The sequence below is a fragment of the Anolis sagrei genome, chromosome 5 (assembly GCF_037176765.1).
Source record: "Anolis sagrei isolate rAnoSag1 chromosome 5, rAnoSag1.mat, whole genome shotgun sequence".
Taxonomy (NCBI): Eukaryota; Metazoa; Chordata; class Lepidosauria; order Squamata; family Dactyloidae; genus Anolis; species Anolis sagrei.
The window spans coordinates 26,197,166-26,213,379 of record NC_090025.1 but is presented as its reverse complement, the minus strand read 5'-3'; the positions used below and the strand labels follow the sequence as shown (position 1 = coordinate 26,213,379).

The 16,214-nt window shown below is 40.3% G+C and overlaps 1 protein-coding gene across 1 annotated transcript; it reads right to left on the bottom strand.

Moving 5' to 3' along the window:
* Positions 1-2,889: 2,889 nt before the first annotated feature.
* Positions 2,890-16,160, bottom strand: LOC132775492 (alcohol dehydrogenase 1B-like). The gene is made up of 9 exons (XM_060776214.2): positions 16,143-16,160; positions 14,660-14,761; positions 13,810-13,948; positions 8,965-9,052; positions 8,033-8,252; positions 6,689-6,952; positions 5,686-5,821; positions 5,185-5,323; positions 2,890-3,051 (listed from the first exon to the last, which is right to left on the bottom strand). Exons 1-9 carry the CDS (start codon positions 16,158-16,160, stop codon positions 3,027-3,029), a joined length of 1,131 nt encoding a protein of 376 aa, XP_060632197.2. The 3' UTR covers positions 2,890-3,026.
* Positions 16,161-16,214: the final 54 nt, after the last annotated feature.

The window sequence follows — 16,214 nt, the reverse complement described above, 5'->3', positions numbered from 1 at the left end:
CCCAATGGGATTTTGGATAGAATAATAGGAGTCTAGATCCAGGGAAGTCATGCTGCTCCTTTACTCTGCCTTGGTCACACCACACCTGGAATTGTGTGCCCAATTCTGGGCACCGCAATTGAAGGGAGATGTTGACAAGCTAGAATGTGTCCAGAGGAGGGCAACTAAAATGATCAAGGGTCTGGAGAACAAGCCCTATGAGGAGCAGCTTAAAGAACTGGACATCATTAGCCTGCAGAAGAGAAGGCTGAGAGGAGACATGATGGCCATGTGAGGGAAAGTCATAAGGAAGAGGGAACAAGCTTGTTTTCTGCTGCCCTGGAGACTAGGACGCTGAACAATGACTTCAAACTACAGGAAAGGAGACTCCACCTGAACATTAGGAAGAACTTCCTGTGAGAGCTGTCCAGCAGTGGAACTCTCTGCTCCGGAGTGTGGTGGAGGCTCCTTCTTTGGAGGCTTTCAAGCAGAGGCCATCTGTCGGGGGTGCTTTGAATGCAATTTTCTTGCTTTTTGGCAGAGGGTTGGAATGGATGGTCCATGAGGTCTCTTGCAACTCCAATTCTATGATTCTTGACACTGTGAAATTGAAACAGTCATTTTCATCAGTAACTCCCGGCTGAAAAAAATCATTTAGCATGAGAGGACTGACTCCCATTCTTTCATTTATAGTTTTATAATATTTGTATTTTATTACTCTGAGATTGTTGTGTGCTATCAAGTTGTTTCCGATTTATGGTAATCTGTGGCAATGCTATTACTTTGCACAATATGTTCTCGGCGGGAGGGGTTGCCATTGTTTTGTTCTGAGGTTGAAAGAGTATGACTTGCTTAAGGTCAAGCAGTGGATTTCCTTGGATGAGTAACCCTAGTTTCCAGAATCGTAGTCCAGTGCTCAAACCACTGCACCACACTGGCTCTCAGTTACATTCATCTATCCATTTACCATATTTGGTGTAAACATTTGGAATTTATTATTTGTAAAATAAGCCCAGGGTGCATCTACACAGTAGAATTTTAATGCAGTTTGACACCACTTTAATTGTCATGGTTCAATACTATCAAACCATGGGAGTAGTACTTTTATTACATCTTTAGCTTCCTCTCCAAAGAGTGATGGCGACTCCCCAAAGTAATGATCCCAGGATTTCATAGCATTGAGCATGGCAATTAAAGTGGTGTCAAACTGAATTAATTCTATAATGTAGATGTGTCTTCTGTTCCTGCTCTTTGTAAGAATCCAGGAATAGAGTTTTGAATCAGACAGAAGCCACGAGGATTATTTACGTGCTATTTTGACTCTAGTTTATTAGCCTCCTCCAACAACTGATTTTTTTCTGGCCTAGACAATAAACAAAGATTGGTATTGTTTTAGCTTTCAGTGAGTCCATTATAAACCCATATATTTTCTTGTTTTGAAATGCAATAACAATCTGCTTCCTTAATTATTAGAATTTAACACTTTGTCCATGAAAGCCAGAATAATGTTGGTACCCAAACTATGTGTCACTTGCTTTCCACATGTGGTGTTCCTTTTGTGACCATCTTGCAATTGAAGTTTTCAGTTCCTAAACTAGAATCATTGCATGAGATGGATTGACTTACATCTCGACTGAGTATTTCACAATGGATTGTATGGGTCAAATAACAGGATTCCAGGCATACAGTTATGCATTTTGGACTACACATAACCATTCAGCAGTGCTTTCAATGTACCATTTTATTCAGTTGGAGTAGAAAGAGTCACTGTTCATTCCACTCACGCAATGAGACTAAAAACAGACACACTGCCAAATAAACAGTACCAGTTGCATAATATCAATATGCAGCAAAGATGTGGCATAGTGTGCAATGATGGAAGTGTATATTTACATAATGCAAGCAAAAATGTAGATCTTAGCCAAAGTCTTAATAAGTTGGCTGCTTTCCTCAATTTTCCCCATCTTAGTCCTGTTATAGAAGACTAGGTTGCTGTGAGTTTTCCAGGCTGTATGGCCATGTCCCAGAAGCATTCTCTCCTTATGTTTTGCCCACATCTATGGCATAGATGTGGGCGAAACGTCAGGATGATGCTTCTGGAACATGGCTATACAGCCCAGAAAACTCACAACAACCCAGTTATTCCAGCCATGAAAGCCTTTGACAACTTTTTAGAAGACTGTTTAAAAGCTTACAATTAAATAATCTATATTTTAATGGACAGTGCTTGAGGAATCTGATAAATAATAAACATGACTGGATTTACACTAAATACTTTATTGCACAGAGGTGGTAACTCACTCAGAAGCCGGTGACTATTCCTATCTCACTATTATTATGTCATACACCTGGAAATTGTCAGGTTATTCTAATACCTTAGCAGAATGCTGGAAAGCATCTCCATGCGGAAATCCAGACAGGATCCAAGCACCCCTTTGTGTAGTGTAGGAGATGACTGCAGAACAACACAGATATCAAACACTGTTGTTCTTTCCAAATGCACAAAGGCTTTACCTTCAAAAGTTGCAGAAGTTATATACAGCTGTACAAAATATACACTTTCTAACTTTCTACTGCAAGTCACATCATCCATCAACTGGATTGCCTCGTCACTAAACATACGAAAGCCACTGGCTTTTGTTATACCCTCCCACATTGTATCAGTCACTTGCCTGGTCATGGTGACACAGCACTCTAACATGTGGCTAGGCCAGAGTGACTCAGTCTTTTGCCATTTTAATATGCAATGTATTTTTACAAATTCTGACAGAAATCTGGTTTTGTGTTGCCGAGGGTTTGCAGTCGCACAAAGCCAGCAGCTGTGTGATAGAGGTTGTCATAGGAAGCACATGAAAAGGCTGAATTTTATTTCAACTTTTTTATTTCTGTAACCACAGCAAAGGATGCAATTATCGTGGTGTCAGACTAGCTGATCTGATATCATTGGTGCTGGCAACATCGCAGGATCCAGTCCTTTCCACAGATGTTCACAAAAGCACATAGCTGACAAAGATCTCTGTCTTGAACTTTCTTCACCACTGGGGTCTTCAAAATATCAGAACACTGCGAATACTGAAATATTTTTAAAAAACAGTTTAAGTATGATGATGGACAGGTCTGCATACGAGGGTTAATATAATTTGGCAAAGAGCTTTTGTGGTGAGGTTCTGTGCAGATTTAGACATTCCCCTTTCATCAATTCCCTTTTAAACATCTGTTTTTCCCTTTCTCCTTTGTTTTTCTCTCTTTGTCAACAGCTTCCTTCCTGTATTCCTTTCTTTTTCATCCCACATCTTTGTGCCTCCAAAAGCAAGCAAATAACTCCTGAATCTCATAAAGATCTAAGTTCCCCAGCTTCAAAAATTATCCCAGGTTCCTGATGCCTCTCCATCCCATTTCATTGCATTGGCTTTCTACTGCTTTCTACTGGCTTCACTGCCGTGGCTTTTTATCATTTCCTCATCAACTTGGGATGTAAACCTTTATTTCCACACCTGAAAGTGCATTTTTGTAGTTTTCTTCCCATTGCAGTAGAAGAATACTATTTCTGCACAATTTTGGCTGAGTATTTATATACCCTGAAACACTAGCGTAAAAAACTATTTGGAAATACACTTTTTAATGCTAAATAAATAAAATGGCCAGAAAAAATTATTTATGTGTGGGCATCACAGTTATGGGTCTTCCACAGTCCTAGATGGCTCCTAAACTAGTGGCAACATAAGGCCCATAAATATATAATAGTCATAAGTGCATAACTCCAGTTACAGATTTGTAAATGTTATACAGGATTCCAGCCCTCGTTTCTAGAAATTGTGTGCAAGAATTGTAGGGTTTGTTCACACACACACACACACACACACTATTTGTACAAAAATTGTGAATGCTTCTGTAAACAGGTGAGGCTTTTTGCACATAAGTACTCTTTTTCCTACAGAGAAACCACTCTTCACTTCCAGACGACACATGCTCAAACCCACAACTGCACATAACCTCACAAATAATCTCTTTATGCCTCTAGAAACAGTAATTTTGGGTTGCTTTTTTATTTTATTGGTGATATTTTATTAAACATTTATTTATTTCTGGATTTTAAAATGTTTTATGAAGTGATTTTGATTAGTTTTAAATATTACTGTAAATGATTTTCATTTGCTCTCCTTGGAGGGTTTCATTCAAGAAGAAATGCATCATCTAAATGAAACAAATAATTAAATGCACATAGGGGACGCGGTAGTACAGCGGGTTAAACCACTCACTGCAGGAAATCAGGTTGGCAGTTCGAAACCACAAGTCAGGGTGAGCTCCTGACTGTAAGCCCTAGTTGTGCCAACTTAGCAGTTCGAAAGCATGCAATGTGAGTAGATCAATAGGTACCACTTCAGCAGGAAAGTAAAAGATTGCCCCATGCAGATATGCAGACATGACAACAACACAATCTGAGATGTCTATGGACAACAGGCTCTTCGGCATGAAAAATGGAACAAGAGCACCTCCCCATGGCCAGAGTTCAATATTACCTCCAGATGCCGGAAATAGAAAAAGGGGAAAGCCTCTACCTTTGTCTGTGTTGTATGTAATTGTTCACTGTGCATAAAAGGCATTGAATGTTTGCATCATATATGTACATTGTAATCCGCTCTGAGTCGCTCTGGGGAGATAATGTGGAATATAAATAAAGTGTATTATTATTATTATTATTATTATTATTATTATTATTATTATTATTGAGGAGTTCCCAGTGGCGCAATGGGTTAAACCTTTGTGCCAGCAGGACTGAAGACCAACAGGTTGGAGATTCAAATCCAGGGAGAGCACGAATGAGCTCTAGCTCCCCGTGCGGGGACATGAGAGAAGCCTCGCACAAGGATGGTAAAACATCAAAACATTCGGATGTCCCCTGGGCAACGTCCTTGCAGACAGTCAATTATCTCACACCAGAAGCAACTTGCAGTTTCTCAAGTCACTACTGACACGAATAAATAATAATAATAATAATAATTATTATTATTATTATTATTATTATTATTATTATTAGATTCTGTCCTGCTCTTCCGCTAAAGGAAGTGCAATAGGTTAACAAATGACTAAGGCTTTGGGCAATTAAATCTATTTTACAGGTGCAGTCCTTTTCCTGCCTTTTGGATCACATTTACTCTTTGTATCAGAGCAAAAGGGAGCTGTTCATAGGGGAGAAAATTTTACCTTTTTCCTGCCCGGAGCAGTTCAAACCCTTCATTGATTTTCTCAAAGGGCATAGTGTGTGTAATGAGTGGATCCAGAGTAAACTTTTTCTGCATGAATTCTGAAACCAATTTAGGAACAGCATCTTTGCTTTTCCAGCCTGCAAACAAGAGAATGTGTGGTCAAGAACTAAGAATCAATTTAAACAGCTTTGAACATGAACGTTAAAGGTCTTTCAGTCCCAAAAATTCTTAGCTGGAGCCAGTATTGAACAAGATTAGCAGTCTAATATTGACCATGCTAGCCAAGGTGAATAGGTTTTGTAGTCCAGCAAAGTCTATAGAAGTGAAGATGAGCACAGCTAGAGTATATTCATAGGTGCCGAGTTTATTCAAAATTTAGTGCAACTCTAGTATCAAATACTCATCTTCCCCACTCATTTTCTGCTAACTGTTCTATGGTACTTAGATTAAGCCTAGATTTCCAATAAAAGAGGGGTGGGCACTGGAATTTAGACCATACCTCCAAATAAAGATCCTTTCCAAGTGCGGCCAGTGAAGAGAAGTGCTGGGGAGAAAGCAATCTCAGATAATGCAGGCGCAAATCCCACCATCACACTAACACCATAGTTCCTGTTGCATGAAGCCAAGGCAGCAGCCTAAAAGAGATTCAAAGTCACACATTCACATCAAGTCATGGAAAATAATTGTTGTGCCAAACATGACACACCATTACTGCATTGAAGTATCAGAACTTACTGTACTATTGATCAACTTGCAAAAAAAATATCCAAATCAAACTACATTGATAACCTCTTGGGTTATGATATAAACAACTTTAAGGACATGCATGGAAGAAAACCCAACATCTACTGTTAGGGTACATCAACACTGTAGAATTATGTCCCTCTATGAACCCCCAAGGACCTTAAGATCATCTGGAGAGGCCCTGCTCTCGGTCCCACCACCATCGCAGTCACATTTGGTAGGAACAAGAGATAGGGCCTTCTCGGTGGAGACTCCTCACCTATGGAACTCCCTCCCAAATGAGATCAGATTTGCCCCCTCCCTCATGACCTTCCGGAAGAAGTTCAAATCCTGGTTATGGGATCAAGCATTTGCAGAATAGAGTGTTTTAATGGTAAGATTGTTTTTAGTGGATGGCCATGGATTGACTTGGAAGACGACAAGAAATGGCGAACTGTTTTAATGTATATTTTTAATTGTATTATTTTGTGCTAACTGTATTTTATGCTTTTTATTGTTCGGCACCAAATGGTGTTTTTTGGTAGCTGCCCTGAGTCCCTCTTCGAAGATGAGAAGGACGGAATAGAAATGCTCCCAATAAATAAATAAATAATACATTCTGTGATCATTTTGAGAGGGATATAGACAATGTTGGTGGTCTGGAATAGGCCATAGTCCTCATGCAGCTGCCCGCCCTTTCCCTACTGGAAAAATGGTAATTATTGGAGCAAAATATTGGAGAGCGGAAGGAAAAATATTCTACAATTTCATATGTATACCATAGTGTCGGTATGCCCAATGGCTTCAAATGAATAGTCGACGCCAGCTCCATCCGTCATGTCAAACAGCACTTCATTGATGGGCTTCTCAAAATCCAGAGGGCTGACACACTCAGTGGCTCCCAACTCTTTCGCTTTAGGAAACTTCTCCTTGCTTCTGTTAACTCCAATGATTCGTGATGCTCCAGCTGCTTTGCAACCCATCACTGCTGAGAGACCAACTCCTCCCAGTCCAAAAATGGCACAGGTAGAGCCAGGTTCCACCTATATCAAAATAATGATCTTGGGACTGAGAGTATTTATACAATTAAACATTTTAACCAATGCACAAATAAGTACAGCATGCAATTCATAAGATGCCTCTCAACTCTATTGTTTCTTTATCCCCCCCCCCCCCCCCCCCGTGCACTATGGCTATGTATCTTGGTACAAGTAAACTGATTATGATTGCTCAAAACTTAATTGTAGCATTGGAAACATTGATATTCTTAGGGGACAGAATTAAACCATTGGGATGATTGTGTTACCACAGCCAGCAATGCGGCCATAGTGTAATAATCGTAATGGATTAGGAACATTAGTGCATACTTTCCTCTGTCCTGAACAGTCTCATTATCTGGGATAGCGGCAACTTACTGTCATGTCATTTCTGGATGAGTGGCATAACTCTGGCTTCTTACTTCCCCTCCTTTTTTATTTAAATTTTTTTGCAGACACTTCACAATTACAAAGTGTCAGGTGAAAAATAATTTTAAAAACTACGGCAAGAGGAGCATATTGGATGCCACCACAGAAGCCTAAGAAATGTGGACTGTCTACAGACATTATACACAACTCCTGGAACAATTCCATCAGTGCTGCCTCTGAAAAATCCTGCAAATCTTTTGGGAAGACAGGCATACAAATGTTAGTGTGCTGGAGGAAGCAAAGACCACCAGCATTGAAGTGATGCTCCTCCACCATCAACTCTGCTGGACTTAGGGATCACCTAAGTAAGGATGACACCACAGAACCACCCAATCTCCCCACACAAGATATGTGTTTTGCTCATCAGTAGCCCCTGATGGCTTCGTTGAGTGGAGATGGTGCATGGGATTGTGTGATAACTGTGCAATTTAGCCACCTCTGTGCATTCCAAGATGCCCTGGAAAGTGTGCCAATCAGCAGAAATGGCCTGATGTACAATGTACCTCGTAATACAATGTGCCCTACTTTGCAATTAAAGCCCTTGTTAGATATCTTGCATAGTGTCTTCATTGTGTATCATCACAATTCACTAGCAAGGTTGCATATTGTGTCAGTAAATTAGTTTTGTTATCCTAAAGTTGTTTTAGTGATCCTTACCTTTGCAGAATTTATGACAGCGCCATAACCAGTGGAAAATCCACAGCCAATCAGGCACACTTTCTCAGGAGGAGCTGCAGCATCAATTTTGGCTACTGAGGACTCATGTACTACAGTATATTCAGTGAAGGTGCTGGTGCTGATGAAATTGTGAACTAGCTCCCCTTTGCAAGAGAATCTGCTGGTTCCATCAGGCATAAGTCCAGCAAATGTTCCCAAGCTGTAAAATACAGAAGGAGAAATTAGGGAGATGTGTATTGTTGAAATCCTTCATGGCCAGAATCACTGGGTTGCTGTAAGTTTTTCAGGCTGTTCCAGTAGCATTCTCTCCTGATGTTTCGCCTGCATCTATGGCAGGCATCCTCAGAGGTTGTGAGGTCTGGAGATGTGGTTTTCACCAGACAAGAATGAGTATAGAACTATTCTACTGTTTAATATACACTACCACCTCTTTCCCCAAGCTTAGAATTCACGGTGGATTGCAGAATACACACAATTATAAGTTAAAACCCATTCAGTCGCTTCCGACTCTTTGTGACCTCATGGATCAGCCCACACCAAAGCTCCCTGTCGGCCATCTCCACCCCCACCCCAACTCCTTCAAGGTCAAGCCAATCACTTGAAGGATACCGTCCATCCATCTTGCCCTTGGTCAGCCCCTCTTCCCTTTTCCTTCCTTTCCCCCCAGTATCATTATCTATTAAAATACTTTTAAAATAGTATTAAACAATCTATAGAAATAAAACAATTTAAAATGGTGATTTAAAATCAGAGAAATGATGCATCACCACACACTAGTAAAGACTCCTTTCTTGTGAAACAATCAGTTCTGAAAAGTCTGCTGGAATAAGAAGGTCGTCGCTTGGTGAGCTTCAGATTTTTTCAGATGGTCCTCCTGGCATTTATTGCTACAAATAATAAGAGTAACTTACCCATTAAACTTACACAGGTTACCTCTGGGATGAATGCAAGGACGGCATTCCTCACATTGTGGGATAAACAATGGGATGACTTTGTCTCCTGTGAATTACAAAAAGGAGAGCTTGGAAGTTCAAGACTGAGCAATTGCACAGGTGGTCCTTAACTAACAGCCTGTCTAAACTATTACAAAAAATGAGATTTCTCATAACAGAAAAAAAACCCTCATTTTTACTGAGTAGCATATATACCCAGCATTGCGTGGTTTCACCTTTTCTAATGAGATTTATAAGAAATATAGATTGTTAGCTTTACAACTTTATGAGTGGTGCCATTAAAGAATGCATACTTTGCAACTGGGTGCATAAGCAACAGTTTTATTAAAAAAAATCTCTCCATGCCAACACCTCTTCATCTGAGGTAGACTTTTATATCTATATACTGCCCTCTGCTAGTTGCATCTGAGTGCTGCAGTGTGAACTCATGGGCCGGCAATGTGTGATAGCCTTTCTATCTAGGTACCACCCTCTTGTGGTTGTATCTGAGGGCAGACATATATATCTTCTAGTGTTGGGTGCCCTGGAAAAAGGAAAATATACTTTATTTCAAACCATGCCAGAATTTTAAATTTAATAATGAAGGATTTGAGTACCATATTTAGTCCAGATCCATCAATTCATCTAGGAGACTTTGTGGAACAAAGAAACACACACACACATCCAGAACTTGACATAGATGGCTAGAGAGATACTTCCTAGAATAGCCTTTCCAACAAGAACTGAATTTTGATTCTATCTATACTCTAGAATTAATGCAATTTGACACCATTTTAGCTGTCATTGCTCAATGCTACAGAATCATGAGTGTTATAGTTTTAGATCAGTGGTTCCCAACCTGTGGTCCGTGGACCAGTAGTGGTCCCCAAGAACTAAAATATGGTCTGCAGCCTCAACATTACTACACCACTGTAATGAGAGCAACTGGTCTCGTGAAACCCTTTACAGTGCCGAGGCAATGAGGATGTTGAGAGGAGAGAGGCTGACTACTCACAAAAGGCATGACAACAAGCCTCCTGACTGCTGCTTCTCCTCCTCACTGAGTGGAGCTGTTCCATGTGGCGTCTGAAAGCAGGGGCGCTTCGTTTTTAAGCCTGTTCCTGGGTTATTTGGGGTGCTGATTCAGAAAATTGCATTGGATAGACCACATCAGCTCTAGATTATTAAATATGGTTTTCTGTGGGCAAACAGATGGTGACTACTGGATGGCATATGTTCTGTATCAGAAACTTTTTGAATCAGCACCCCAAATAACCAAACTGAACCTAAAGTTGACCAAAAACTTATTCATAACACTTTTGGTACTAATGTTGGAGAGTGGTCCCTGGTCAAAAAAAGGTTGGGAACCACTGTTTTACAGCTTTTTAGCTTTTTAGCTTCCTCAGTGGTGCCTACATCTACTAGATGGAGGAGGCAAAAGAATGGCTTACTCCAAGGCAGCGTTCTTGCACCAACCTTGTGTAATATCTTTACAAACGATCAGCCACAACTACCACTCACAAAGAGCTTTATATATGCTGATGATCTTGGCCTAACAATACAAGCAAAAGACTTCGAAACGGTTGAAATCCAGCTTACTAATGTCTTGAAAGATCTCTCCAGCTACTTCCAAGATAACCACCTTCGAAGATACTCAACTGCCGGGTATGCCTGTCCTGTTTGGCATAAGTCTGCCCATGCAAAACAGGTGAACGTAGCATTGAATGAAACATGCAGAATAATCACAGGATATCTCAAATCTACACCTGCTGATAAACAAGCTAGCTGGCATTCCCCCCCCCCCCTCCCCAATGTGCGATGGGAAGTTGCTGCTAAATGTGAGAGAAATAAGGTTGAACACTGAAAGCCACCCACTACATGGCTACCAGCCTCCTCCCAGCAGACTCAAATCAAGGAAAAGCTTTATGAGAACTACCACTCCTCTTAGCATCCCCCCCACCAACAGCAAGGGTATCCTCTGGGCAGCCAAACCAGGAAATCCCAATTGGATGCCCTTTCGCAAGGGTCTTCCTCCAGGGGCAAACTATGAATAGGCAACTTGGAAGTCCCTGAATAGACTCAGAAGCGGAGTGGGCAGATCAAAAGTCAACCTGGCAAAATGGCCCTACCTAAAAGAATCCCAAACCTTGTGTGACTGTGGAACAGAACAGACAACTCCACATCTATATGCTTGTCCACTGTGCCCTGCCTCATGTACAGAGGAGGAATTGTTGGAAGCTACAGAGAATGCCGTTGCTGTTGCCTGTTTTTGGTCAAAAGATATTTAGCCGCCTGCGCACCTTCTATTTTTATGAGTTTTATACTAATTTATGCAATGCTTTTGATACGAAATAAATAAGTTGATGCCTGCCAAACTATACATCCCAGAATTCCATGGCATTGAGTCCTGACAATTAAAGTGATATCAGACTTTATTAATTCTACAGTGTAGCTACACCCTTTGTCTCCTAAGAACTATACAAAGAGTATCATTAAGCTTTCTGAAGACTCCAGCTAGTGGACATATGGAAAATCCAAAGATTTCTCCAGCAATGAGTATACCTAACTGAGAATTAATACATTAAGCTATGTTCATCATTTTTAGAACTCGATACCTATCTGAGTGGAACTGATTACAGTGTGTTGACATGAGATCATAAATATACTAAACAGAAGAAGGACCCATCCAGTGCAGATTTCTAGTCCCACAGAGAAGCCCATTGATAGGACAACATTGATAGGACAATATCTGTCTATCATTGTTTACCAGCAACTAGCATTTGACAACAAGTACCTCTGATATACAATATAATATGTAATCACGGGCAGGATCGTAAGTCATACTATGCTAGCATATGCATTGTAATGCTCCCTTTTTGCATATGCTTTGTAATACTAGATAATGGAATGTGTACCCAGCTGGGAATTAATGGCTTGGTATAATAAGCAGATATGTGGGAAGGAACATGAGCCATAAAGGGGAAAGAGAGCTATCTGAATCTGCTGAAAGCTTGTGTTTCTGAACTGGGAGTGACCTTCTCCATTCATTTGTCTAATTCCCATACAAAGCCATTCCAGTAGATAACCTTTGAGATTCTGTACTACTAATACCTTGTAGTACAGAATCCCACAGGTTATCTGCTTTCAAAGAAATAGTTGCATTGCAGCATAAGAAGGAAATGAAAGAAAGGTTCAATAACATTGCAATTTTTTTAATGGATTTATATCATACTGTGCATTTTGGGAAGTACTAACTCCTTTTTTTCAGACCTTATTTTCCTACCGTCTATATTCAAAGGATGGTCCAGACATCAAGTATTGCGAAAAAAGAAAAAACTTATCTCCCTTCTCACTTTCTTTAGACCTTAAATAACTTACCTTTTTTTCAGAACGAAGGAGTTTCTAAACATTGTAATCTTTCCTTGGAGTGCAATTGCTCTTCTTCTTGAGCATTTGTGTTGCAATTTTTCTTTGCCTTCTTCCATTACCCAGCCAATTTGTCTCAACTAACCATGATAGCAGCATGATCATATAAAACATCACGAACACCAAACCACATCAAATGTTGATGATAACCTCCCATCTCTCAATTTCCTCTAAGTATGACCATAAGGAATCCACTGAGTGCTGTAATATTGGTGAAACTTTTTAAAAGCCTCTCTTATATTTCCCTCTTCTGGGGGTATATCCGTGCCACCATTATCAACACAGTTATCTGTGGCATGCCACACTGAAATTGTATTGCTTTCCAAATTGCAGGACATAAAGTGAATTTGGTATACCAGATTACAGCCTAAAAGAGGTGCTTTCACTGTTAGGGGCCATATGCCATTTCAGGATCAAGGCAGCTATGAGATATTTACCATGTTTGTGTAAATGGGCCCTAAGTAAATGTGTCCTCTAAAACAATGGTTCCCAACCTTTGGTCCTCCAAGTATTTTGGACTTCAGCTGCCATAACTCCTCACAGCTGGTAAACTGGCTCGGGATTATGGGAGCTGAAGTCCAAAACAACTGGAAGACCAAAGCTGGGAAACCACTACTCAAGCAGCCCTTCCAGACAAGCTCTATATCCCAGGATCTGATGCCAGGTTTTCTGCATGAAACTGAATTATATGAGTCCCCACTGCCAGATAATCTGGGATAAACAGAAAACCTGGCATCAGATCCTGTGGTATGGGTCCTGCCTGTAAGGGCCCAAAGGATCAAGGCTGGATTTGATTACCCCCAGAAAATGGGGCTGAGAAAGTGTTAAATCAGACCTATGACAATGAGTTGCACTTGCACTTCCCAATGGCTATAAAGAAATAAAAAGAGACTTGGAGCTGATCATGACATTGCAATGTACTGTTTACTTATCCCTTGAGATCATCAATAAAGTGGGCTATGTTAATTTTGAGGAAGGGATTGCCAGTCATGCAACCAATTCATCACCAAATGGGAAGAGTTATCATGAAATAGGTTTTTCTCCATTAAGACTGATGCAAACTATGAATGTTTCTCATTGTTTCCCAAAATATAGAACGTTAGATCCCTTTCTTCTCTTCGTTGGCCTGTTCTACAATTCAGGAATTCTTCTGTTCTTTGTACAGATAATACATGCAACTTGCAGTTTCAGCACTTCTTTGGCTTTATATGTCTTTATTTCCTCAGTGAAGGAACTATACAGTATTCCATGTGAAGTCTGCCCAGAACAAATGCAATACTACTTCACTTGATCTTGATGCTATACAGTATGCATTCTAGAATTACATTGGCTTTTTTCACAGTTTAAATTGTCTTGCATGATAAAGAGTTTGTGTTTACATTCTTTTGCTTTCTATACCTGGCTTCACACGGGTTACTCCTTCCCCAACACTCTCCACAACACCAACTGCTTCATGACCAAGAATAACGGGGAAGGTTACTTTTATCTCACCACTCAATACATGGTCATCTGAACGGCAGATCCCAGAAGCCAAGATCTGGGGAGAAAAGTCAAAGATGTTTCACTGTAGACAATTGCTTCACATTCAATACCAGCTACTGTGACTGGAAATGCCCTGCTGTTGTGATAGCTCTTACTCTGGCTCTTACTGTCCTACTCTGACATGGGAACTGAATTTTAGAGAATCATGTGGTACCAGAATAATATTTGGAGGTATTTTGGAAAGCAATAGGAGGACAAGCGTTACCCCTTTATTGCTTAAATATACCCCAATATCACAACTGGAGAGTTTTGAAACTTTATAATACTCGACTTCATCACACTAGAGAAAAAAAAAATCCACTTAAAATCCAGTTTCTGCCTCCTGCAGAATTCTGGGGTTTGCAGTGTAGTGAGGCTGTTAAAGACTCCTCCCTAAACTACAAACCCCAGAATTCTGCGGGAATTCTGGATTTTTAAGTGGATTTTTTCTCTAGTGTGATAATACAGGAAACTTTCAGACTGTCACTATATTGCAATGCTCTATCTTGCTCTGTGCTTTTTCCCCCTACCATTTGCTGCATGCTCATATGTCTCTATTTAATTCTGGAAACTCATGGTCTGCAGTTATTACTCAAGGAGGATTGCAGAGAACAGCGGTTCTCTACCTCTTGTGGCAGATGACCATACCCAAAGATAGAACCAATTTGGTATGAGTAAATAGTACTGCTCATCAGCAGTAATCCAGCTTTAGATTTTTCTCTTTTACCTTTATACGAACTTCATGTGCTTTTGGTGGTGCCACTTCTATTTCCACAATACTAAATGGTTTCTTGGGTTCCCAGATTACAGCTGCTTTGCATTTGATGACCTGTGAAAATAAAAAGAGATAGAGCAATGGTGGCACTCATGCAATGTTTGGGCCACATCTTCATAGAATCATAGAATAATTGAATTGGAAGAGACCTTGTGGGCCATCCAGTCCAACCCCCCTGCCAAGAAGCAGGAAAATCACATTCAAAGCACCCCTGACAGATGACCATACAGCTTCTGTTTAAAAGCCTCTAAAAGCCTCCACCTCACATCCAGCATCTTCCAGCATTCCTTACCATCAGCATTGGTTACTGGGGCTCATGGAAATTACACAGAGGACTGCATACAGCCCATTTTTTCTGTACATGTAATAAAGATGAGGGTCTAAAGGTGATTCAGTGAATGCTGCTCTTAACCAACTTGCAACAACAATGTATAATGACTTTACTTACAAAATACTGACTCCACAGTGCTCTCTGGATGTAGGTGAACTACAACTCCAAAAGTCAAGGTCAGTGACCACCAAACTTTTCCAGTATTTTCTGTTGGTCATGGGAGTTCTGTGTACCAAGTTTGATTCAGTTCCATCGCTGGTGAAGTTCAGATTGCTCTTTGATTGTAGGTTAATTATAAATCCAAACAACTACAACTCCCAAATGACAAAATCAATCCTCCCCCAACCGCACCAGCATTCAAATTTGGGTATTTGTGCATTTCAGATATTTACATTGCGATTCAAAACAATAGTAAAATTAAAGTTATGAAGTAGCAAAAAAAATAATTTTAAGATTGGGGGTCACTAGAACATGAGGAACTGAATTAAGGTGTTGTGGCATTAGGAAGGTTGAGAACCACTGCTTTAAACAGATCTCTGGGCCCTTCCATACAGCCCTAAGCCCTATTTCCCAGGATATCAAGGCAGAAAATCCCACATTATCTTACTGTGGACTCAGATAACCCAATTCAAAGCAGATATTGTTGGGGGGGGGGGGGGGGTTGCCTTGATATTCTGGGATTTAGGGCTGTGTGGAAGGACCCTCTGATATCTGCAAGGTTTTTTTTCCCATGTGTTTCTGCTTTCTACAGAGCGTAATTAGTCCATCCTCTACTTTCTGAAATATAGAATCAGCCTGAGAGAAAGGGTAAAACAAATTGAGATAGTTCACAGGCCCCTCCACACAGCCATATATCCCAGAATATCAAGTCAGAAAATCCCACATCTGCCTTGAACTGGGTTATCTGATTCCACACTCAGATAGTGTGGGATTTTCTGCCTTGATATTCTGGGATATAGGGCTGTGTGGAAAGGCCCCACAAAAAACAACAGCCACTTCAGAAACAACATTCTGGAAAGTTTTAGATTTACCCTCACATTTTACTTTGCTGCTGGTTGAAATGAAACATATCAAAAGCAATGTTAAAATTAATTGTTTACTTACCTCTCCTGCAGTGTTCATGTTTTGAGTCTATCACCTCCTCTGTTAAGTTTCAAACTTCTGTGTCCTCCCAGA